Source organism: Pipra filicauda, unplaced genomic scaffold, assembly GCF_003945595.2.
Source record: "Pipra filicauda isolate LSUMZ 115617 unplaced genomic scaffold, ASM394559v2 scaffold17_size4572894_pilon, whole genome shotgun sequence".
Lineage (NCBI taxonomy): Eukaryota > Metazoa > Chordata > Aves > Passeriformes > Pipridae > Pipra > Pipra filicauda.
Genome location: NW_024104287.1, coordinates 3,179,628 through 3,203,628, shown reverse-complemented (window position 1 = coordinate 3,203,628; position 24,001 = coordinate 3,179,628). Strand labels below are relative to the sequence as shown.

At 43.8% G+C, this 24,001-nt stretch overlaps 1 protein-coding gene across 10 annotated transcripts in view; it reads right to left on the bottom strand.

Annotated features, from left to right (window-relative positions):
- The window catches only part of EPHA5 (EPH receptor A5), a 205,644-nt gene that overhangs the window by 20,422 nt on the left and 161,221 nt on the right, over nt 1-24,001 (bottom strand). For 7 of the 10 annotated variants that reach the window (XM_027721662.2, XM_027721664.2, XM_027721669.2 and 4 more), the window contains 7 exons: nt 19,447-19,512; nt 12,777-12,844; nt 11,231-11,356; nt 10,028-10,213; nt 5,656-5,717; nt 2,327-2,536; nt 351-500 (listed from right to left, as the gene is read on the bottom strand). In XM_027721662.2, the coding sequence (XP_027577463.2) occupies nt 351-500; nt 2,327-2,536; nt 5,656-5,717; nt 10,028-10,213; nt 11,231-11,356; nt 12,777-12,844; nt 19,447-19,512 (868 nt within the window). The remainder of the gene's footprint in view (nt 1-350; nt 501-2,326; nt 2,537-5,655; nt 5,718-10,027; nt 10,214-11,230; nt 11,357-12,776; nt 12,845-19,446; nt 19,513-24,001) is intronic. The other 3 variants (XM_027721667.2, XM_027721668.2, XM_027721672.2) reach the window with 1 other exon arrangement.

The following is a 24,001-nucleotide window of genomic DNA, read 5'->3' as shown; positions in this document are numbered from 1 at the left end:
CATACGATTGAAATGCTGCCAGTTTATCAGCTTCTATTCCCTGGCAGGCCTTTGTCATTAAGCAGAGGAGGGACAGGCTCCAGCTCTAACAACATTAGTGAAGCTCCAGCAGTCTGCTGGGGGAAGCAGGCTTGCCTCTGTGCAGACACATTTCCCTCTGTGCACAGCCTATTCTGGGTTGCTGCAAAAAAAAGGAGCATCAAATGGGAGGATCATTTCTGTCTGGCATGGGGGAGCAAAGCCATTTTTATAGCAGTTGTCCTCATCTTGTCCCCACTCTGCCTCTCTGATTGCAGAATGAATGCTGAGCCTCAAAGTCCCATCATACAGCAACTCTCACACGTGCTTACATCTTGGTTTGTCATTTCCCAGTAAGGCCTCTCGCCGTAGGACATCACCTCCCACATTACAATGCCATAGCTCCAGACGTCGCTGGCCGATGTGAATTTGCGGAAGGCAATTGCTTCAGGTGCTGTCCATCGGATGGGGATCTTCCCTCCCTAAAAGGAAAAGAAATGGAAAAAACCCACAAAAAACAGATTGCAGAGGAGGGCAGAGAACATGCAAAAGAAGACGAAACAGCTCTCCTCAGAGCACCAAGGGATGTTATTTTCTCTCTGGAAAGAGACATCGAATTTTAAAGTAAATCTGTTTGACAGCATGGGGCCCCTTTCCACATTATCTCAGCCCATAAGCATTTGTAGGCTGCCTACTAATTGGCTGTCCTGAAGGTTTGTTGTTTGAATGTTGTTTGAATGCTGGGACATGTATAGGATCAACATCTCAATTATGTTGCACGGGTTGGTAAGGGAATACAGTTCCTCCATTTCTGAGAGCGAGCGGGGGAGGAACAGACAGCTCTGAAGCCAAGGAAGACTTTGATCTAATGAGGGCTTCATGCAAATTGCTGCAGAAGTAATGCCTTTTTTTTTTTTTAAATGCAGTCCCGATCCTGCAGAGGGATCTGTGTAGGCACAGAAATCTGTGTGTGCAAAGACCAGCCTGCTTAGCCTCTGCTGTGGGACTGAAGATGATGCCACAGCTGTCAAATGTGCCTTGCTGTTTCCTTTTCCCCTTCCTATCATTTTAGAAATCAAACTTCAGACCAGCTCTGAGAAGGAAAAGGGGAGGGAAAGGGGATTCTGGACTAAGGAATACTTTTCTCATTGGGTTTAAAGAGTTGTCTCCCATGATTTATTAAAAAAATATTTACTGTGAAGTCCCTTCCTCTTACTGTTGAGCTAAATATTGCAAGGTCTCCCTGAATGCCCCCTCACAGTGTTTGTTATTGGAAAAATAACAGGATTTGGAACATGCTTCCAAAGCAACTTTTACGAAGTCTCTTCTTCCAATAATTATTCACAGCCTTATCAGGGCATGCCTTAAGTGAGGGGCCAGATTCTCAGCAGTGCCAATTAGCACATGGCAGTACACTGCAGCTACAGCAGGGCTGGCCGAGAGCCCTCCAGCCTGCAGGGAAGTGCTAGTCCAGCTGTGCACTGAGTCCCATTGCGGGGCTGTGACTGCCAAGAGCTGAAAGACCTTTCCCAGATCTCTGCAGGAACTGGCAATGTGACTTAAGAGAGCTCCCACCACCCGCAAAACAATACCCTTGGAAAAACACACTAATAGGACACGTCCAGGTGTGCCAATCACTGCCATTAATATTGGAGGCTCTCTCCAAGTCTGTGCTGCTGAGGATGGGTCCTGTCCACTCCCCCTCTTCAGTGCTGGGGCCATGTGGCCTCGCAATAGGATAGGTGGGCTGATGTCCTGAAATGATTGACCGAGGATGAACAGGGGCAGAGCACTGAGGTTGGAGAAGCTCTTTCTCGGGTTGGGAGAAATTACCCTCAAATTACTTGGGGTAACACTGGGGGCAATGTGCATTATTTGCAATGGGCATTCGTTACACACTTACCAACATTTTAAAACAGTCAAATTATTCCAAAGATCATGGCTTACATCTCCACATGGGTACCTGAGCAAAGCAATTGCTCTTTCCTCCCTTTAGTATTCACCAAAGAGGTCAGAGTAGAGCTGGAAGCGTGGCAACTTTGCAAAGCCTGCTTTGACTCATGTACCCAACCTGAACTTGAAAGTTATTAATGAAGTTCTGCCTTATTTGGCTATCCCCACTATAAATTTAAGGCTTTTGCAAAAATAATCTGATAACAATTAACTGTTAACATCAGATCAAACCCTCATGCACAGTTTAGAGGCCCTGGATTTGTAGAAACCTCTTTGCTACAGAACCTGAACACTAAAATGTGGCAGGGAATAAGGTCTTCTTGATCTCAATCCTAACTAAATCCTCCTAACTCACCCTGGTTGTGTATGCTGCTTCAGGGTCATCTTCTAGGACTCTGGAGAGGCCAAAGTCTGACACCTTGCAGACTAGGTTACTGTTGATCAGGATATTCCTGGCGGCCAGATCCCTGTGTACATAACCCATGTCAGACAGGTACTTCATTCCTGATGCAATGCCTCGTAGCATCCCAACCAGCTGAATGACTGTGAACTGCCCATCATTCTTCTGCAAAAGGAAGGAGACATTTGATGAGTTGAGAGTCTCTGCACCCTCAGGATTGTGTGTGCATGAATAAAAATGCAAAGGCAAGTCTCCAGGGAAGAAAATCAGGAAAATTAATAATTCATTACTTCCACGCTCTGACCACGAAGCTTTTCTAAGTTTCACTGTTTAGATTAGGATCTCTAGAGACAAAGCTAAGGAAATGTAGTTCTTTTAACTGGAGATCAAGGAGCAAGCTGTTTCCAGTGGTGACTGATAAAGAGACTGTGACTGGGAGTGAACACTTGTAGCTATGTGTATAAGGGAACCAGGATGGGCTGTTTCTCAGCCAGCCCAACTGAATGGTATCGAATTGCAAAATCCTACCTGTAAAATATTCACACGTGAATATTTGGGGGTAGGGGCTCTTCCTCATTTTGTCACATTGCATTTCTAACCACTTCCCCTATCTTCCCTTTTCTAGCTCTTACGTTTCATGGAAAAACTCTGTCAAGTGTAGCACTATACCTGATGAGAAACTTGTTTAAACATGTCTTAAAATGGCTCTTTGTGGTCCCTTTGCAAACACGTGTTTCTTCTTCCCAACACCCCCCACAGCAACTGTTATCTCCCATGCAGCAATGTCCTGGGAAAGGTGTCCTGAGGTGTCCCATTGGTCCTTTGTTAAACCCCTTCCTATTGGCTGTTGACCCTTTACCTGATGGTTTCTTTTGTGTGACCCTGAACTCGCGATTGGTTCCCCTTTGACCCTCCTAAAAGCCTTATAAACCCCTTCCCAACAATAAACTCTCTCTTGCCTCCTCTCCACGCCCGGTGTGCTGTCTCTGTGCCTGCCATGGAGCCACGTGGGTGGTGGGGGGAGGGGAGGGCACCTCTCCCCTCCAAGCTCGGGGCCTGAAAAACCCTGTGTATGGAGTTCCCCTTCCCCGTCCCACAAGACGTCGGAAATGGTTCTTCAGACGGAGAAGGAACTAGAGCTGGGATCCCCCACGTCGTGGATGGGGAAAGGGAAACCCATATCTGGTGCCCACCGTGTGAGGAAACGAATCTTGCTGAACTCTTCTATGAAGATAGGTGGATTCCTAAAGCACAGATGCGATATCTGTGTTCCCCGGCGCCCCGAAGTCTCCCCCATCCCCCTCAATTCGCCGTAATTGGGCCACGTGGTGAGGCCACGATTGTTTGAACTCTTCTGTGAAGATAAAAGCAATCCCAAGCACAGGCTGGGGCGACGTCTGTGTCAACGGCGAACCGGGTCTAAGCGGCAAAAGATATCAGCAGGCTTGCATCACCACAAGAGAGGAGCCTGATCTGAGTATCTTCAACCTTCCTGAGGACATTCAGGTAGGAGCAGGCCCGGCATATCCCCTTTTAAGGAAACTTCGGCATACTCCCTAAACCTCTCCCCCTGTAAACCTGTAACTACAAGAAGTGTGCATGCCTCTTTAAGAGAGAAAAAGCAAGCTTAAAGAACATATGTAATTCCATCTGCAAGTCATCTAATAAGACTGCTTGCTAACCTGAAAGATAGTTACCACGCCAGCATGGCGAAAAAAGGGTTAAAGCTGCTCGAAACAGCTCCGCAGCAATCCCCCTGCGCGGCCCCGCGCCGCCCGCCGTGCCGCTCGCGCCGCCCGGCCCCGGGCCGGCCCCGCGCCGCAGCCCCTACATCGGCCAGCCCTCCTCCTGCCGAGTGCAGAGACTTTGTTTTCCTCAGCCGACGCGGGAACCAGCCACCTCTGCCTACTTTCACCGAGCCCGGCCCCGTGCCGCGGCTCCGGGGAAGCCCCGACATCGGCCGGCCCCGCTCCTGCCTCGCTGCTGCAGCTCCCGCCGAGCCGCCCGGGGCGGACCCTGCCCCGCAACAGATCGGACCGGACACCCGCGGTGCCGCCGCCGCCCCGCCGAGACCCCGACGCTGCTGGCGGCCCCGGCCCCCGCCGATCCCGCCTGCACCCTGCTCCTGGCTGCACACAGCAACCCCCCGTCCCGCCATGCGGCCGCAGCAGCCACCGCCGCAGCCCCTCCGGACGCCGAGACTGCCTCCGAGAAACAGAAGAAAACAACCATTTGGACTCTAATGAAACTAAAATTAACAGCAATAAGTAGTTTGTTTGGTTCTGCAGTAAATTGAAAGTTTGTGCCAGTGAAAAACTTGTTTTCATCAATAAAACCATTTTTAATTTCTGTTTTATAGGGACACCCTCAGACACTAAGAGAATGAGGTAAATTTAAAATCCATATATCAATATAAGACATATTCATCTTTAGGGAATAAAAAATGGTGGGCTGTAGCAGTGAATCTGATGAGAAACTTGTTTAAACATTAAAATGGCTCTTTGTGGTCCCTTTGCAAACACGTGTTTCTTCTTCCCAACACCCCCCACAGCAACTGTTATCTCCCATGCAGGAGTGTCCTGGGAAAGGTGTCCCGAGGTGTCCCATTGGTCCTTTGTTTAACCCTTTCCTATTGGCTGTTGACCCCTTACCTGATGGTTTTTTCTGTGTGACCCTGAACTCGTGATTGGTTCCCCTTTGACCCTCCTAAAAGCCTTATAAACCCCTTCCCAACAATAAACTCTCTCTTGCCTCCTCTCCACGCCGGTGTGCTGTCTCTGTGCCTGCCATGGAGCCACGTGGGTGGTGGGGGGAGGGGAGGGCACCTCTCCCCTCCAGGCTCGGGGGCTGAAAAACCCTGTGTATGGAGTTCCCCTTCCCCGTCCCACAAGACGTCGGAAATGGTTCTTCAGACGGAGAAGGAACTAGAGCTGGGCTCCCCCACGTCGTGGATGGGGAAAGGGAAACCCATAGTCAAGTTTGCCATGATGCGGTGTGGATGTGCTCTTGAAACATCAAATTTTTCAGGAGAAGTTAATCATTTCCATGCAGGCAACTGCCTTCTAAAATAAACATAATATCCTCCAATTTATTCTTGTCTGTTTGTATCAATGCATGCACCAGGTCCTTCATGATGCTGTGTAAATGTAGATCAAACAGACGACTGAGTTATTCCTCCCTCCAGACAGCACCAGTACCCAGCAAACATTTTCATTGATATTAACCCTCTGTAAACAACTCAAACCTTAACCAAGGACCCTCTGGAGAAAGAATCTAAGTATTACCTTTAAAAATGTATCCAGAGAACCATTCTCCATATATTCAGTCACTATCATTACTGGTTTGCCTGGAAAAAAAAAAAGTGCACGAGTTTGTAAGCAATTTATTTAAAAAACATGAAAATACAGAAGTCTTTTCATAGTGCATCTGCATGTGAATATACAGGCATGCAACAGTAAATCTACACCAAGATACTGCTGTCTCAGCAAGAGGACAAGTGTTTTTTCCCAGAGTATATATAGAAGTAGGGGAATTGAGGAGGAGGGGACGAAAAAGTAATCCCATATTGTTATAGGTACCAAGCCCTAGAGTGTTTAGATGATGACTGAGTAAGAGGCTGCAAGCTGAACCTCTGCAACCCTCTTCTCAGCTTCACCAACAAGCCGAAAGCTTGCAGAGGCCAAATTGCACAAAGCAACCTCTTTGGACTCCTCCCTAGAGCTTTAACACCCTGAAGTAACAACGGGAGCCCAAAAGGAGCAACCAGGATGATCTGAAGCTCGAGCTTGGTAGCCACCAAAATCAAGAAGAGGAAAGGATGGGATTACATCCCTTCTAATTCATGTAATCCCATGTGACTTGTAAACACAATTGGAAGTAAGAAAAGGAATATTTATGCTGCAGAACAAAAGCTAGTTAAGTATGGAATGAGTGCAAGTGGAAATCAAAGTTCTTAACAAAAGATCTGGTCTCCTATTGTTGACAGGAATAATAATGTTTTTCCAAATCTGTTTGATTAATTTTCATGCCCGAGTCATTTTAATGGTAATTATATATAGTTTTTCCTCAGTTTTTATATCTAATTTCTCGCTAGCTTGCCACAATGGCATAGCAATAATTAATGTGGTGAGCTCCATTCCTTGTAAATTCAATGAAATCTTATAAGAACATGTAAATTATTTTTTATTTAAATCAATTTCCATTAGCTAGCAAGAAGCACAGACAAAAGAGGAGCTGCCAATTATTTGTAAAGTGCATTATAAATGTCTTTCATAGAAATGATCAACGAGAGCTGCTGTGTGTCACAACATGCACAGGAAGGTAAATACTAAAAATCGGCACATATTCCACCATTTAGATAGATCCTAATTTTTCCCACTTTACCATTACCTTAACTATTTTACCTAATTTACTGCTTAATTATCTACACAATAAAGGTAATTTTGAAGCTGTCCATCAAAATACTCATTGCTGTGCAAACACTACCTTTGCAGCATGAGAGACCTGTGCTGCTTCAATGCTTTTAAGTTCCTATCACAGCTATTGCCTGAGCTTGAAACTTGCCAAAAGTATTACTTTTAATATGAGAAATGCACTTTGGGATCATGAAAAATATTGAGTCCCAAATAAAATAACTGGCCCCATCTTCAAGGATGACAGCCATCTGTCTACGCACAACATGGGCTACACATGGGAGGGAGCCATTGCTATTGGTTGGCAAATGTGCCAGTGGATTTGCAGGGAAGAAAAATCCCAGGAATGCCTCAAAATTAATTTTTTTTTTTGTTTTTAAACACTAAACACTCGTCTGTAGCATGGTGCCCCTTATCTCTGACACTTCAAGGCAAGCATTGCACTGAGAATGGTGTCTCATTACGCCACCACCCTGGGGGACCTCCTCCAGACTCCTGCCTTTGGCTGCCATCAGAGAAAAGAAAACAAGATTTTTGGCACTTATGTTTCATTATCTGAATGCTGCAGGTTGACAGTAATCACAGAATAAATTAACCCCATATCCAAGAGCGTGGAAATAAAGACACAAATAGATAGCTTTCAACGAAGTAAATGAAAAGCAAACATTGGCCCTTCTAAAGCACTGGGTTGACTCTCTGCATCAGCAGGGCTCTCTCCTGCTGGCATTACGTGGCCATAAAATGTATGTGGATGACACCCATATCAAAGTACTAATGCAACGTGCGCACCATCAGCACAACCAAATGGCATGCAAATGAAAACAGGACTGTCACTACCTTTGTAGAGCAGAAATAGCTAAGGGTTTGTCTGCAAGGGGACAATGAAGATGGTTAATCCAAATTAACTCAGGCGTGCATTTGAACTATATTAGTTAAATGGTATGAAGCCCCTGCACGATATTATCTTTCAGAATTAAAAATGGTCTAATTCGATTTCACTTAATTTACTTCCAAAATAAATCGTGATGAAGCAAAGACATTTTACCCTAAGATCTGAATCTCCAATAGGCCAATGAATGAAACACTGAAGGGAAAAAGAAGTTAAAAAATACTTTGAGACAGCAACATAGTTTGTGATTCATGAAGGTTGTTTTAGTGCACGTAAAAGAAAAGAAAAAAAGCTGTGAAGACGCTGCTGGAAGAAATCCTGAATGGAGTAAACTAGCATGCACTGAGCTAATGACAAACTAAGGGTGCATGTACCCACCCTGCATCCAAACTCCAGTTGCTCCAAGTCTAATTCGGAAGCAGAGCTTCTGGTGTTTCCACAGTCTTTGGAGCAGACAGCCACTTTATATAAAAGGTAGCTTGCTAGGGAGGCACATTCTCTCTGAAAGTGGGATTTCCCATCCACCCCCTGAGGCCCCAGTGGCCAGAAAGACTCAAGCCCATGCCAATAGCAGCTTTCATGGATGTCTAATCATCAGTCTCTTCCTGTCCAATATTCCACATCCCTGGAGGACTAGAAATTGGAGCTTTTATGTATTAAGAGTTACACAAGGTGTCCCTGACAGATTTTGATATTTATTCAATTTTTAGGAGAAATCTATTTTGCTTATTTTTTTTCTTCTCTTAAAAATCTTAGGAAATGCAATTTCATGGGAAAAATGCAAGAAAAGGCTGCTGATTGCAAAACAGCATTGATTCTGTGTAGGTTATAAGGATGTGAACCAGACAAACAGCTAGCATCTCTATACCTTGCCTAGTGCAGCTCTGAGAAAGAACTAGTGTCGGAGACACTTCCTCTGATTAATGACAAATAGTACCAAGAGCAGCCACATGGCACCAAACACCGCCCCTTGAACAGTAGTAACTAAGCTCTGATGTTGCCAAACATTAAGACAAGAGGGAGACAGCCATTCACACTTGTGAGGCTGGTGCTTCTGCACTTAAGGGACACCTTAAAATAAAGTAGTAGCTCTTTTCAACAAAATAATCCTTGATGCAAATAATGTAGATCCTTCAAGGCTTTAAAATGAATGAGTAACAACACCTTTGAACATTTTCGACAGCCTCAGCACAGCACCAACAGCCAGAGAGGCTTGGACTGGGCACATTTGGATGTGCTGTCCCTTTCCCCACCCTTATCTTCAGTGCATACAGTAATTCGGAGAAGAACTGGGCTGGGAAAGTTATGGAAGGTTTTGCTAACTGAAAAGTCAGATCTCAGTAACTCTTGTGCTGAGATGTTTTGCCAACATTTCACATTTTCCTCAAGCCCTCAACTCCACTCATAATCTATATGCCAGCATCATGGGCAACTACTACCAGGGGCATCACTATCAGATCCCAGGGGGACCTTGCCTTAACTGTGGTTTTATACAGTCCTGTCATTTTCACCTACAATCCTGTTCTTCTTCTCTGCTTCTGGAAACCTTCTGTTCTTGCTCACATCCTATGTGAGTGATCACTAGACCATCAGTCCTACCCTCTTGTGGGCTTTGCTTCAGTGGTTTCTCAAAAGATGACCGCTGGAAATCATCAGGGGTTGTGGGATGGGTTCCCCCCCTCTCCCAGACTCTTGGTAGCAAAATCTTCCTCATTTTCCTGCCTGAGAAATCATTTTCTACTTCCTAGCACATCTTTGCTCACCTTGGGGATCACGTGGTTTCAAAAGTGAACAAATAAAGGTAGAAATAAGAGGCAAGTCTGGTTGGAAAACTTAGTGGTTGGCTTGGTGTTGCTGCGTTCGAAATGCTCTTGCATTTTGCAGGTGGTATTTGTTGCTGAACTACTTGCAAGGCACTGGCATCCAGATATCCCAGGCATATTGCCATCTCTATCATCTACACACTGCATGAGACTGGCCAAAAACACCTCCCATTTCTGTGTCATTTGATTTTGGGCCTTCAAAGAGGGGTTTGCTCTTAAACCATGCATATTATGCCAAAGTGAGGCAAGGTCTGCAGAGGCAGTTACAGTTTTGTATCATTTTAGCTATTATCTATTCATTGTAGCTGGATGAACACCAAAACCCTTTGGGCACAAACCCCCTTTACTGTGTTGGGAAACCTGTTTCTGGCTGGACCTATCAAGTGTGACACTTCAGGCAATGAAGTTCACTTTTTTTTGAGGAATTAAGAAAGGTACAGTCAAAAAGTGAATAACTTCAGTCTTTTTCCCCTGACCAACTCTCCCATCGGCCAGAGTTCAAGAAGAACAGTCCACACCAACTTGTACCTACTTTTTGTGACGACGCCTTCCAGGTGGATGATGTTGGGGTGGTCAAACTGCCCCATGATGCTTGCTTCTCCCAAGAAATCTCTCCTCTGTTTCTCTGTGTAGCCCACCTTCAGGGTTTTGATAGCCACTGGAAACTCACGCTTTCCCTGCAGCTTCAGCCGCCCACTGCAGACTTCCCCAAATTCACCTTCGGAGAAAAGTCAGGAAACATGGGATCACAGCGTGTCCAGGGAACGCATGACACACATGTGTCTACAGGATGCAGCTCAGCCTCAGATGATCAAAAGCACGCAGGGTTGCCCTGCACTCATGGATGTGGATTGCTGAACATCACAGTATCACCATCTCAAATAGCTGGTGTACCAAAAGCCAAGTAATTCATAAGCACAAGAAAACTAGGAATAAAAATGTATTTTTCCTTTATTTAAAAAGCTATGCTTTATATTCTACTGGGCTTTTTTTTCATTTCATACTTTTGTCTACTAGATGAAAAAGTCCTGTCACATTCTATACCATGGCCCTGTATGGATAGGTGTAAAACACAAACCACTTGCTTCTTAACCTTCCTTTGGTAAGTTACATAGTTGGAATGCTGTTAGCTTTTCACACTAACATATATTTTCATAGAATATAAACCCTTTACAATTTTATGACTACTTTTAAAAAAAGTAACCCAAATGGATCTTTTTTTCTGGTGAATAGTAAATTACCCCCAAACCCATAATTTTACATCATTGAAAATACTCCTAAAGTTGGATGCAAATCTAAACAAACAGCTTAACTGAAAAGAAAATGGAGTTTCTTCTTTTAACCAAGGAAGTTTAAAGCTTTGGACTTTGGTTTGTGCTTTTTTAATCTCCCAGATGACTTCTTAATTTTTTCTTCAAGACTGGCCTTTATGAGGGAGGTGAAAAAGGTTAAAATGGCAAAAAAAAAGTGAAAATTAAGTGACTCATTTCCCTTAGCATCCACTGAAATAACTCAGCTTGGTCCAAATGTGACCATTTTTTGACACTTTCAGTTCAGTTACTGCATTTCAAAACTGCAGACAAAGGGAGGTTTGTCCCAAACTTCAGTTGGAACATGCTCACCATCACTTGCAGAGTAACTAACAGCTCAAATATTTCATGGCCCTTCCCAGATCTCTTATATTAAGAAAGCCAACCCTTCACGTTGTTAAGGGTCATGAAATGCATTTCCGTACCAGCTCCAATAACTCTTTCAATAGTTATGCATGAAGCTTCAATCTCCTTAGCAAACTCGTGGACAGCTTGATTAGGGTCCTCATAGGTGTGGGGATCAATGTAGGTCCTTACTCCAGGCAGCTTAACTGTAGACACAAATTTAAAACATTAATGGCGCATGATAATACGGAAGATGGGCATTACACACTCCTGTCCCTTGAACTCTGCTTTGATGGAAAACATTGCAGCAAGGAAGTCTACTTCTATGGTGAAAATTAATACTATTCTTGGAAAATGATATTTAGTTTATACGTGACGCATGTGCAACTTCACTGTATTTAGAAAAGTACATCACAGTGCTCAGCTGGAATGATGCGCAGCTAAAAGTCCCTTTTGGTGTTGTGTAATGGGCTGGTCGGGGGTCTGGTGCAAAAGGATCCTTTTCTGGAACTGGAGAGAGTACACCAGGAGGAAAAGTGCAAAAACCAAGATGTTACAGGAGCAACTTGTGAAGCAAGTTGGATGGATAGGGGTTGACGGAGAACTGAAACAAAATATGCCCTACCACTCACATACTAGTTAATTAATCAGCCACATTATTTCAGATGGCATTACTGAGATTTAAATGAACTGCATATTTGCAGTACAAAGCCTGTGGGTTGTACCAGCATAAATATAATGGATAGTAGGCTTTTTCTCCAGGATTTGAGAGGGGAAAAAGTATTTTCATTATCCATATTATAAGTTTGTTTTGACAATCATTAAGACAACTCACATGAAGAATTGCTCATCAGTCTAATGAGACAGCTACATTACACTGTGGCTCTTAATTGATTTGCTTCCTGCTGCCTTCATTATATAGCACTAATGGAAATTTGACTTTCACTCAAGATGCGTTTGTGCCTTTTCCACCCCAAAAGGCACCTCACTGTTACCCGTGCCCAGATCCCATAACACTTGATGAAGGAAGGCTCTTCAAATGCTGGCTTTGCATGAATGGAAGGACTGATAGTAATCATGAGATTTACTTTCTAGCATCACTGCAGAGGGCTTTTGTATACAAAGGCATTAACATAGCATTTCTGAAAGCTTCCTATGAGCAAGAAGTAGGTGTTATTCCTCACACCTCTGCAGAGGCATCCAACGCAAAGAGTAGCAGTGGGCTTGGTCCTCATGGCTGGCTGGGGTGAAGCAAGGGTTTCAAACAGGTATTTTGGACTGATGCATCCAGACCACAAAAATGCAGAGTTTTTACGTGCTGACCAGGAAAATTAATAGCACCATGGGTCACACAGCAAAGACAGTGGAACAAATCAAAATGGCTCACTAGAGAGATCTGTTGAAAACGTACAGGTGTGAATAGCTCAGCATATATAAGGGCTGTTCAAATGTTCAGTTCTCTGTGGGGCTTACAGCAGGGGTGGGAGGGACCTACTGAACAAATGATTCTTTTGTTAATAACCAGCAAAACCATTTTTTTTTTTTTCAGAAAACCATGTCTCAGCTGTATTTCTTATTACTACAGAAATCCAAAGACACATATATACATGTTTTCTCTTTACTCACTGTGGCCGTTATGAAAATGCATCTTTTCTTCTTCTGGATCTTGTTTAGCCTTGCTATAGCCACATCGCCTGGAAAAAAAGCCAAACACAACAGAAGAGTGTTTTTGTCTCTGGTATGGCAGAATTCCGTTCTTTACTTTAAATCACACAAAACACAAAAACCTAGAGAAGTGACAAACCCAACCTCTCTAGTGGCTCTATTGCTGCTGTCCCAGTTTTAGCTCATCAAACTACTTGCAATTTTTCTAATGGGATTCAGGGCCCAAGGCCCACAGATTTTCAATAGGACTTGTGTTTCCAAATCCCAGAGATGCTTCTGAACAACTCCACTCTACCTTACATCTAATGCAGCTATTATTAAGAAGAAAAAAAAAGCCAGAACAGGAAGGACAATGGAAGGGGAATGGGACGCAACATAAGAATTGAAGAAACAAGATCTCCTGGACTGCAGAGCTTTTGCAGGCACTACGTTGTATGTCTTGCATACTCCCCCTTCATCCACTGGGCATTTGCAAGGAACTTGAAATTTTGATACTTAAGAAAACAGCCTTGTGTGAACATTAACACCTTATACGCATGCCAAGTAATGGCTTAAACCAAATCAAAACCTGTTGCCTCACTGCCTTCAAGGGTCTCCTATGTATTTCTGGCTCTGCACAGCATTTCCTGCACATCTCCCGACTTTCCACCATTCGCCCTCTGCCCAGTAGAATAAAGATGGAAGAAGACACGCAGTCCTTCCCTGACCTATCTTGCTCCCACCGTAGAACTAGACAGCGCAAGGATGCTGCTGAATCCTACCACAGAGTTGCGACCACAGTCTTATCAGAATTGCATCTCCCTCAGGGCATCCTCCTATTAGTCTTTGGTTGGTCTTCCCTGGCTCAGCCCTCATTCTTCTTGTTGTTTTTCTAGGCAGTGACTTTGCATTGGCATTACACTTATTATTTGGTGGCATTTCTGAGATCTGCTTCACTTAGACAACCACAAAGGAAGCCATAGGATAACTGTATAGACAAGGAGAATTGCTATACACACACACACATTTAAAAATATGGGATCAGGTATGTAGGATGCACATGTATATGCCAGTCATTCCAAGGACCTGATATGACAACTGGGTATGGGAACTGGATCATTCTTACAGCAAACTGCATGGACATGAGGCTGAGGGACACTGCTTGGTAGAGTGAAAAACCTGAAAAAGACACCTGCAAGCCAGTCAGCATGCAGTGGGACTGCTAGCTGGCAACCTCAAAGAAAGTCTCAGATTACTAAGAAGCCACTTAAAGCTGAGAAACTTGGAGACTTCTCTTCCATTGCCTGTGATTTTTGAGCTAGGGGCACGTGAACACTCCAGCATCACTCACAGCAAGGAGGAGCATACAACTAGCAGAAACAAAACTGCAATTAAGAGGAGGCAGTAATAGGCATCTGCATGAAGCATGCCCTCAGCATGAAGTCCTATTACAGGGAACTGCTGTCTGCCTGGATGCAAGGGGCCCAGCAGCCTTTTGACTATAGGATTTTGGTACTGGGTTTGTGAAACAATCACAATTACAAACAAAATCCCGAACATGACAAAACTCTGTCACTGAGCTGGACCCAGCAGAGCTGGACGCCAGAGGGTTGAGAAAGGGAAAAGCAATATGAGCTTCTGGAGCTACTCCAGGGAAGAGGAAGCTTACCTTGGGGAGAAGGGGAGACCTGTGTCATAGGGAGAGGAAGGAAAAACAGAGATTGCAAAGGTTGTGCAAGCGCAGGGGAATGGATCAAGATAAGGTGCAGAAGACAAGGGGAAAGCCGATAGGCAGTCCAGGGACACAGGCAGGGAGATAAACAGATTGCAACTGATAAACAGCCAGGCTATCCATGCAGGGCACGATTTCAGCAGTAGCAACCAAGCTGAGACCATCACACTTTGAATGCAAAACCCACAAGAACGGCAATGAGGTGCCCGGACACATGGTTCAGTTATTTGCGCATCTGTGCTCACTGCCTTGCTCCAGTAGCAGCAGTGCCATTTCCTGAGATGGGGTCCTGCATAATTAACTCAAACCCTAAGCACTAGGTCTACATGGAGACCCTGGGAGTAAGGCTCACTTTGAAGCACATTCTGGTGTTCACAAACCCTGTCCTTCATCATTGTACTACCTCCCCTTTTAACTGAATAAACTAGAGATATGAGTTTCAGTATCAAGTCCCACTTCTGGCAACCCCCTTTTTTCTGCTGCAAGTTGCCAAAAGTGACATCAATTTTCTGCAGAAGTAATTTTTCTGGACAAATGCATATAACTTAATTTTTCTTTTAAAAATACACAAATATTTCAATTCATCCTTTTACCAAATGCACATATCCAAGATTTCTTCTCTTTGCCTTTTGAAGCAAATGCCCTCATCTCTTCTTCAGGTTTGGAGTACTTCACCTACAGAGATGCTTTTCTACCATCATCCTTTTTATGACCTGCATCTCCCGATTCTTCGACCATAAAGATGGAGGAGACAGAAACAGGGAACATGCCATCCCTTGCATCCAGTGATTTAAGTACACCTTGATGCACAACAGTCCATGTTTTACTGCCCAGGGACACACTCAAAGGGCCAATTCAAACCACTTGGCTCCAGCTGTACCCTTTTCTCAAGCTGGGTAACACATACAGCAACATGTCATATTAGCATATGAAATCAGGCTCTGGGGCACCCAAAGAATCATTAAAACAAGCCTTGACAAGACATATCAAAGTGAAATGGCAGCTAGTGGACTGTGACTGTCAAGCAACAGTTGGGTGTCACTAATAAAGCTTGCTGCAAAACCTGCCTGTTGCAATCACTTGTGCCCTTCTTAAACTCACTTTCTTAAACTACCTAGAGAAACATGCTATGTATTTGCTAACTAAACTGCACTTAGTCCCTTCTTGACCTTCAGGTGCTTTAAATAGCACACACACAAGCAGTTTTTTCTCCTTTTTCTCCAACTAAATCCCATAAAAATCTTCAATTTCAGATTAACAGTTCTGATTCACTTTGTGAATCTTACTGGCAGATCAAAGATTCTAAATATTGTGGCTTTGCAATACATTTTAGGAGAAGAAAAAGCTCTCAATTGTTTGTGAAATAGTCCATTTCTGCATGTACATTTGCTCTTACTATTTAATGGCAAAGCTGCGAGTGAAAAGTTTTGATGGAAGACTCATTCTCCAGTTTATTATCGTTGTACATACTATAGATTTCCTATATCTTTTCTATATCATGCATAGCAAAAGCATAAATATCCTGACACTCATTTCATCTCCCACTGAGCTGGAGACACTCAGCCAAAAAGGTAACATAATTCAGCAGCACACCTGAATCTCAATTCATTTACTCCTGTTGTGGATTTGTCCCAGTTTCTCTGTCTAGAAAGCAGGTGTCTTCCTTGCACAGCTCTGTGTTTTTCAATAAAGGTATCAGAGGAAAAAAAAGTGAGACTTTAAATATTCTTAAGGCATCATGTCTTATTTAAAAACTACTTGCAAATTGGCAGGCAGCTCGTAAAATATTTATGGAGCAGATTATAAAAGTGAAGTTGTAAAATGATCCCTATATAGGTTTATAAAATATAAAACGGACAGGTAGAAAGATGAAGAATCCAGCTGGGAAACCAATGCCCACTACCTTCCATGGCAGAAGCCAACTCATGGAGAAAAATCCTCTAGAAGTGAGGTAGGAAGATATTTATTCTCCCTGGACTGATGGAGATTCTTTGTGTCTGCCCTGTGCTTCAGGGTGCCCTTGCTGAGTTGTGTGTGGCCCCTCCACTACTTGAGGCATCCCCCTGAAAAAGAGAGAATGCCCAAGGGAAGGAGTTTTCGTCTTCCCAGCTGGGGCCACTACTCTGGTCACAACTCAGGCAAGACACATGGGTGAATGTGGATCTTGGACATCCAACCCCAAGGTGGTGATGTGGAAGAGTTTTACATACTTTTTTCACAGGCATAGGCCAAAGCATCTCAGCACACAGCCTAGGCATTACCGGAAATGCAGGCAGGGACAGCATTCAGACATCCCCAATGAGGAAAGGGACTTCATCTTGCTAGATGCAGTCAGTCCAATTGAACAGGTTGTGCCCTGAAAGTAGCATGCAATCTCCTATCTCAGCTGCAGAGATTTATACATGTATTTAATCTCTTAAATATGAGATAAATGAAGTATGTGTGCTTCTCTGAAACAGAGACAAAACACCACTTGTTTTGCAGGGGTGAGACCTTCACTGAGAAGTACACCTTCTCAATAAGTCAGCTTTGAGGAATGCATCCAACCCACCTCAAGCTGTCATTTCACAGGAGGTTTGCAAGGACTGCAAGATTGTCATTTTACGAGGGGCTGGTGCTCATTTCAGACTATTTGTTCCAAGATGTTAAATCAACAAAGCTGCATACGTGTTGCAGAGCAGGACTATGTTCCATGCAGAGGAACAAACAAACACAGATCCATCCATCTGGCCAAGATCCTGTCGCCTCAGCTCATGTGTGGAGACAATAACTTGTTCAGTAAATAGCTTTATACTTGATAAACAATACCGATACTAAGAGGCAGAAGCAAAAGCCTACTACTCGTGATGTTGGTCCATGTTCAGCATTTGCTTTTACTGCTTAAATCCTAGAATAAATTCAGTATCACAAAATCAGGGACTAGTGTAAAACTAACAGTTCTTATACTGGAAGTTACTTCCCATTTTTCTGTTCACTTTTCTCCTGCATGAGATCAGAAGAGCAGTAAAAGGTCTGGTGATGACAAGCTAAGAGCTTCAGCTCAGTGTAAAGATACACTAGATGGCTGGTCTGAGAGGAACCAGAATAGATTCCCTTCCTAAGGGCTGCAGGCTCAGAATCTTCTTAGCTGCTTTCCCAGCACTGCTGTCCACCTCTACACAGTGTGACCCTGTCTTTGACCCCTGATTAACTTGGATGCCTTACAAAGGAAGTTTCACAAATCCAGCAGTGGTATTTTTAGCTTTTAGTCCTTCCCTGCCTTTGTAGTGAATGACTCCCTACTTTCCTAGACCACTGTCAGAACAATTAAAAATAATTTAAACAAGATACCATTTTCCCTGCTTGCAGGAAGCTCCCTCTGAAGTGATCTCCATAAATCTCTCTAAAAAGGTTGTTGTGCCTTCCTATAGCAGAGCCAATGACATCTGTGCCTTTAAGTAACTTTTCCCATTTTCCCCTCCCAGCTTGTTGCTACATTAGTCTCTGCTGCTTAGGAGGAAACCTGCAGAGGGTGTTTTCCAGGTCAGCCAAGTTTTCTTTACGTCTCTCTCTTCTTTGTAGCCATCCAGTGCATTCCTGGTCTCCTCTGAGAAGTATTTTCCATTGCTGTCACACTCTGGTTGAGGGCCTTGCTGAAGATATTTGAAGCATGACTTGCAGTGAGGACTGCTTGTGCACTGATGGCACAGGCATGACAGACAACAGAAATACCAGGAGGTTTTCTTTCAGCACAATCATTGTCAAAATGGTGGCTCACGTACCAGAACAATATTTTGCAGGCACACACTTTGAGCTGAGCATCAACTGAAAAGTCACAAAAACCAACCGAAAAATGCTCCATCAGGGGAAAAAACCCACAAAACTCCCTTCCGTTTTAGGGCCTTTGGGATTTGCATTCACAAACTTCTCCCTGGTTCAGGCCTCTGTCAAAGCAAAAATACAGCACTAGAGGACCCCAAAATGGTCCATCTTAGAGACTGCTGTGCCCTACAGCAAGGACTGCACCACGACCCAGCTACCACCATGCAAAGCCTCAGCATCCCCCGGAAAACACAGTAGAAGAGTTTCACATTTCTCACCAGCTGTGCTGAAAAACCATCCCAATTTAACAATGCATGTGGGATGTCTCAGACCTTCTATGGTCTCAAGCAGCTACTTGATGGGGATGGTGATTTCATGAGTTTCAGGAGATTTGGGAGGATCTATGCACAGATTACAGTCAATTCAGGGGCCTAAAATGCATTCCCTTTGGGAAGCAACTCAACTTGTGTCCAGACAAACCAACGGAAATTAAAATCACCCCTCCTTTGATTAGTTAGAAAAGAGGGGAGAATAAAAGAGAGTAGAAACTGGTGAGGCAGCCCAGATGGTGGCAAGAACAGGACAGCATGCAGTACGGACACGCACCTCTTGATGCCCGCAGAGATATGTCCAATACTGCTGGAGCATATCGTTGGCAAACAGCATCATGTCATTGCTGTGTATGTCATACATTGACATGTATGTCGATGACATACAGTTCATTCCACTGACATGCATGTTACATGCCACTAAATACCTTTCCACTCCCGTCTACCCCCTGCCTCCTCTCTGGGGGCAAATCACCTCCCCCGTCCCCTTTTAATGACAAGAAGCAGAACTTGATGAGTGTCCAGCATATGTGATATTTTATTAGACACCTGGTGCGGTGTCTGGATTGATCATGTCATAACATATTGGCTTTTTTTCCCCTCCTGCTGGAGACACACTCTGCTTCGGGTCACGCTATTTCCAGTTGTTGAGATAGACAAGCTTGGTACAGAGATCAGATGAGAAAGTGATTTCCAGACCAATACAAGAAAGGAAGGGAGAGGCAGACTGCGCACAGAAAACATGGATGGAGGACACGAAGTAGGAGCCAGCACAGGTGGGAACACTGACCATGTTAGGCTCGGATAGGCAACAGCACGAAGAGAAGAAGCCCACCCACAGCCATGATCGCAGCAACTGAAAAGCAAACAAAAAGGCCCAGGATAAGGAATAATCCCACCATCCTGGCAAGGTGCAAATACATTTGCAACATTTTTATATGCACTTCTTCCTTCTTATTGCAACTATTATTTGGACCTTAACACCCTGGGCTGCAAGATTTTCACAGCGTGTTGCTATCATTGCAGAAAAATGCCTTGGGGAGAGTGTACAGATCCTGGTCCTGTAAAGCAATTAACCATGTGCTTCCTGTACTTGAGTACCACCCTTAGGATTAATGGGGCCACCCATGTGCTTAAACTTAAGCACCTGCCTTGAAGCAGGCAAAGTGACTTTTTTCCACAAGTGTGCATGTGGTACAATTACAATCTCCTTTGAAAAAAGAAAAGTACTGGATGAATACAAATCCATCCTGCTTTTGCAGACCCTTATGCATGTACTCAACTCACAGAGCCCTTTCTGCATCTCCATGTATCAGTGAAGCTTTGCATCCACTTTAGGTATCTGCAGAGGCAGGACTTTGTGAGTTATGTGAGAGCATTCAGCCTAAATAAACTCAAAATATGGTGAGCTGAAAGGCACTGCATGCATCTACAGCTTGCCTTTGAAGGCTGCTCAGCCATTATTCTAGTCTAATTAGACGTTGGGTTTACCTGGCATCAGTAACCCAAGGTTGGCTGCACCCTTTATCCTTGCCAGAAAACATGCACAGACAATTTTTCTGTTACCAAATCTATTAAGATAATTCACCCTGAAAAAGAACATAGTGCAGAAGAAACAACAGGAAGGACTTCAGTACAAGCAAGAGCCCAATGGTGTAGATATACTCCAGTTAAAGTCAGCTGAAGATCTCACTCATAATTTCTCCTCCGTCATCATAACGTCGTTCTCAAAAAAATTCTGTGCATATCAGACTTTTATACAGTTTAACTTACAATGGCTAAATACATTAAAATAGCTTATTTAGGCAGAATTAACATTCTGCAACTGCACTGTCTTAAATTATGATGCAAAATAACTTCAGGCATGCAATGATTTACAGAATTATATACTGGATTATGTGCTTACTTAAATTAGAGCTGGTGAAGAATGTCTTCTAAGCTCCTTTTGCATCAGCAAAACAACTTGCTAACATTTTCTAAACAGCAATGCCAATATTTCTTACTATAATTGACAATATTTTCTATTTTCATAATACCCCAGCTTGTGCAGTCATACTAATATGGAAGCAGATCAGCTTTCTCTAAACCACTCCACTGATCCAAGTTAACACCAGAGGTCCAAACCCCAAAAGCACACATAGGGAAGCCAAGCACCATGCATTTTGAGTCAATTTTGTAATTTTCTTCTTTTAACCTTGCAGGATTTGAGTGCAGGGAACTGGTGCATCTCCATAAGATCACTGTGGCTGTGACACTTTAACTTATGTTTCAGATAGGAGGCCCTTTTCCCCCAGGCATTTTCTCATGGTTGCTGCCACCAGACCGTCCTACGCCCTCACACCACTCAGCATGCAAAGTCAAAGTTTTTGAAACAACAGTTCAATTAACCTGAAAAACAACCACTTCCTTAAAATGAAAAGAACTCACTGTTTTCTTAAACAAAGAAAACTCTTTGAGCACCTCATCAGCAACTGGGCTGCTCTGAGACAAAATCAGTTCACTGCACTGAATGCAGAGCACTTCAGATCTCACTCTCTTTATATGGAAGAAAAAAATGCTGAAGTGCAAGGGAAATGCGCCTCAATGCAGCTTTGCTCCTGCACACGTATCAGCTATACACCTGTGGTCAAAATACTCTGAGTTTTAACACTATGGGTAATCTAAAGTGCTTAGAAACAAACTAAACTGTATCAGCAGACAACATAATTCACTTTCCAGTCCAAGGAGTGTTAGGAAAGGTAAGAGAACCTACTAATTGAACTGAACAGTTAGGACAAAAGAAGATTTATTACTACTTGTGTTAAAAGGATGGCTTGACTTGGTAGATAAACTTCAGAATATAAAAATCCTGAGTCAAACAAAACTGATGTTAAACTCCAGCAACCCGAACATGCACCTTGTGGCCATTACATTTGGGTGCTGATGGCTTTGAGGAGGGGCCAAATTTCCCATCTCCTCACTTCATGCAGGGCTTTCTTAAGTCTAGAAAGTGAGGAGCTGAAAGCAAAAGTTTTCCAGACAAGATCAAATGCTGTGGATAAGAGATTGGTGTTTAATGAAATACACCCGGACCTCTTCAGAGGACTTTTAGCCAGCAAGCTGACCTATACCAAGGAGCAGTCAGAATGGAACTGAGCACTGTAAACATCAAATTTATCTGCAAAGTCTCCTCCAGCCTCACTGAATCCATTAGCAGACTATGAGGAGAGCTTGTGGGGATGCTCTTGGTCAGGAGCCCACCTGATCTGCTGCAGAATAACAGACGACATGCCCATGTAACAGTGAAAGTTATTGAGCAAACACCTGCAGTGTTAAATCCCCTTTGCTGGGAAAGATCAAGGCACTGAGGCGACACCATCTCCAAATGCCAAGCTGTCTTCAAACAAGGTGTGACAAGGCTTTGAGCTCTGGCATCAAGAAAAGGGCTGCAGATAGGCAGAGAAAATGCAGAAGAGCCTGGAGCTCCAGTGACACCTCCAGGACCTCCACAGCCTGCTGGCACTGCCCTGTTCCTTGTCTAGTCCAACTCTACTGCTTTCAGTTATCTTGGGCACACAAAGACAACACTCCTCCTCCAGTTCTAGCTAAGGTGACCCCTGAAATGCTTATGTGGTTTCCAAACCCAACCGTCCAGAGAGCAAACTTTAACAAACGTATGCTAGGAGGACTTATCAACAAACTTGGCATTGTTTCAAACCTTGGGCTACATGCTTTATTAATGAAATGTATAAATATCATGGGCCTCAACAACTGTGCCTGCAATTAATGCAATTAATTTACCACAAGTCTGCAGATGACCCTGTGACCATTTGGAATTAAACTACATTTTTAGTTGCTAGATAGAATTCAGAGGGGCTCTGCCATATATAGCTGTGGCTTTTAAGAGTTATAAGTTGAAGCCTTGGAATTATGATAAATGAAAACCTTGTTTGTTGCTTTTAATAAGCTGTTCTAATGGGATGTTCTTCAGAGGTTTGCAATTAGAGACTGAAATACTTGAGGGTGCCTGGGAAGATTTTTCTAATCCTTCATGCAGCCTTGAGGGATGGCAATGATTGCTTCCAGCATCTCTGGGTCAGGAGGCCAGCACTACACCTAACAGTTCATGAGTCAATATGCTTGCTTTAAACATCAGAGAAGCAGCATTACACACTGTGAGCTGCTAGGAATGTATTCCCATTTTGTCCAGAAGTACATGAATGTTTAAGGAGTCACCTGCTCTTCCTGCTGAGCTATCCTAGTTCACACGTTAAAGCACGTCTTTGCACTGTTCAAGAATGCAGAAGCCCAAGCAGATGATATCTATTGTAATCACTATGGGAAGGAAAGCAACGTCTTCAGGGAAAGGAACTGCACTTGGAAAGACCTCTGGCATTATACTTTTCTGTAAGATGTAAAAGACGCGAAAAAGTACAGATAACCTTTTTTTCTAGGTAAGAGGCCAAGTGCTGCAACATGGTGAACCCTCAGGAGAGGTCATGCTTCTGATTTCTAGCATTCAAAGCAAGGTGAAACATCCACATATTCAGAAGCGCAGAAGGACAAGAGTCTGACTTTCTTCTTCATCCTCTACCCACTTCACAGCCAAGAGAAGACACTGTAAACCCCCACTTCTAAACACCACATCCACTTGGGGTGCTCAGCAGGAGCCTCAAGGTGCTACCACTTTCAGCTTGAAGGGCAGACCAGTTGCCTTCTCCAAGTGGAAACAGGACTTGCAAAATGCCATCAAATACATCATTTGCATGAAGGTGAGAAGATTTTGTCACTTACTGCTGCACTACCCCACATTTTCCCTGCTCAGACAAAGTTTATGCCAGCCACTTATCTGTTCATGACAGTCCTTCTACGCCGTTCCCTTGGCTGCTGCCGGAGCAACTCAGAAATAATGCTTTCAAGCACAATGCCTCATGGGCTTGGAGCTTAATTACAGATTTGGTTAACTCTCACCTCCTGTCTGGACCGAAGTCATCTGAAGGCAGATTATCCTGGGTCCCTAAACCCGCCTCAAAACTGCAGAGAGTAGACTGGCTTGCAAAAGCCAAAAAGTGTTTACAATAAAAGAGGAATAAGGTGTTTAAGTAGCCAAATTTGGCAAGCTGATTGATCTTGGCAGGATGTTAGAGATGGGTGCTACAGACAGCAGATTTCCACACCGGTCCTAGGAAGGTATCACTCTGTGCAGAAGTGTGCACTGGAGCACTCTGCTTTCAGAGAATGGCACTGTACATCAGCGCTGTGAACGCTCCTCGCTGGGAAAATGTACCAGCAAAGAGGCTGTTAACGTGATGGAGGTAATAAAAACCTTGACCCAAACAGAAGCAGGCCCAGACCCTGCCTGCTCT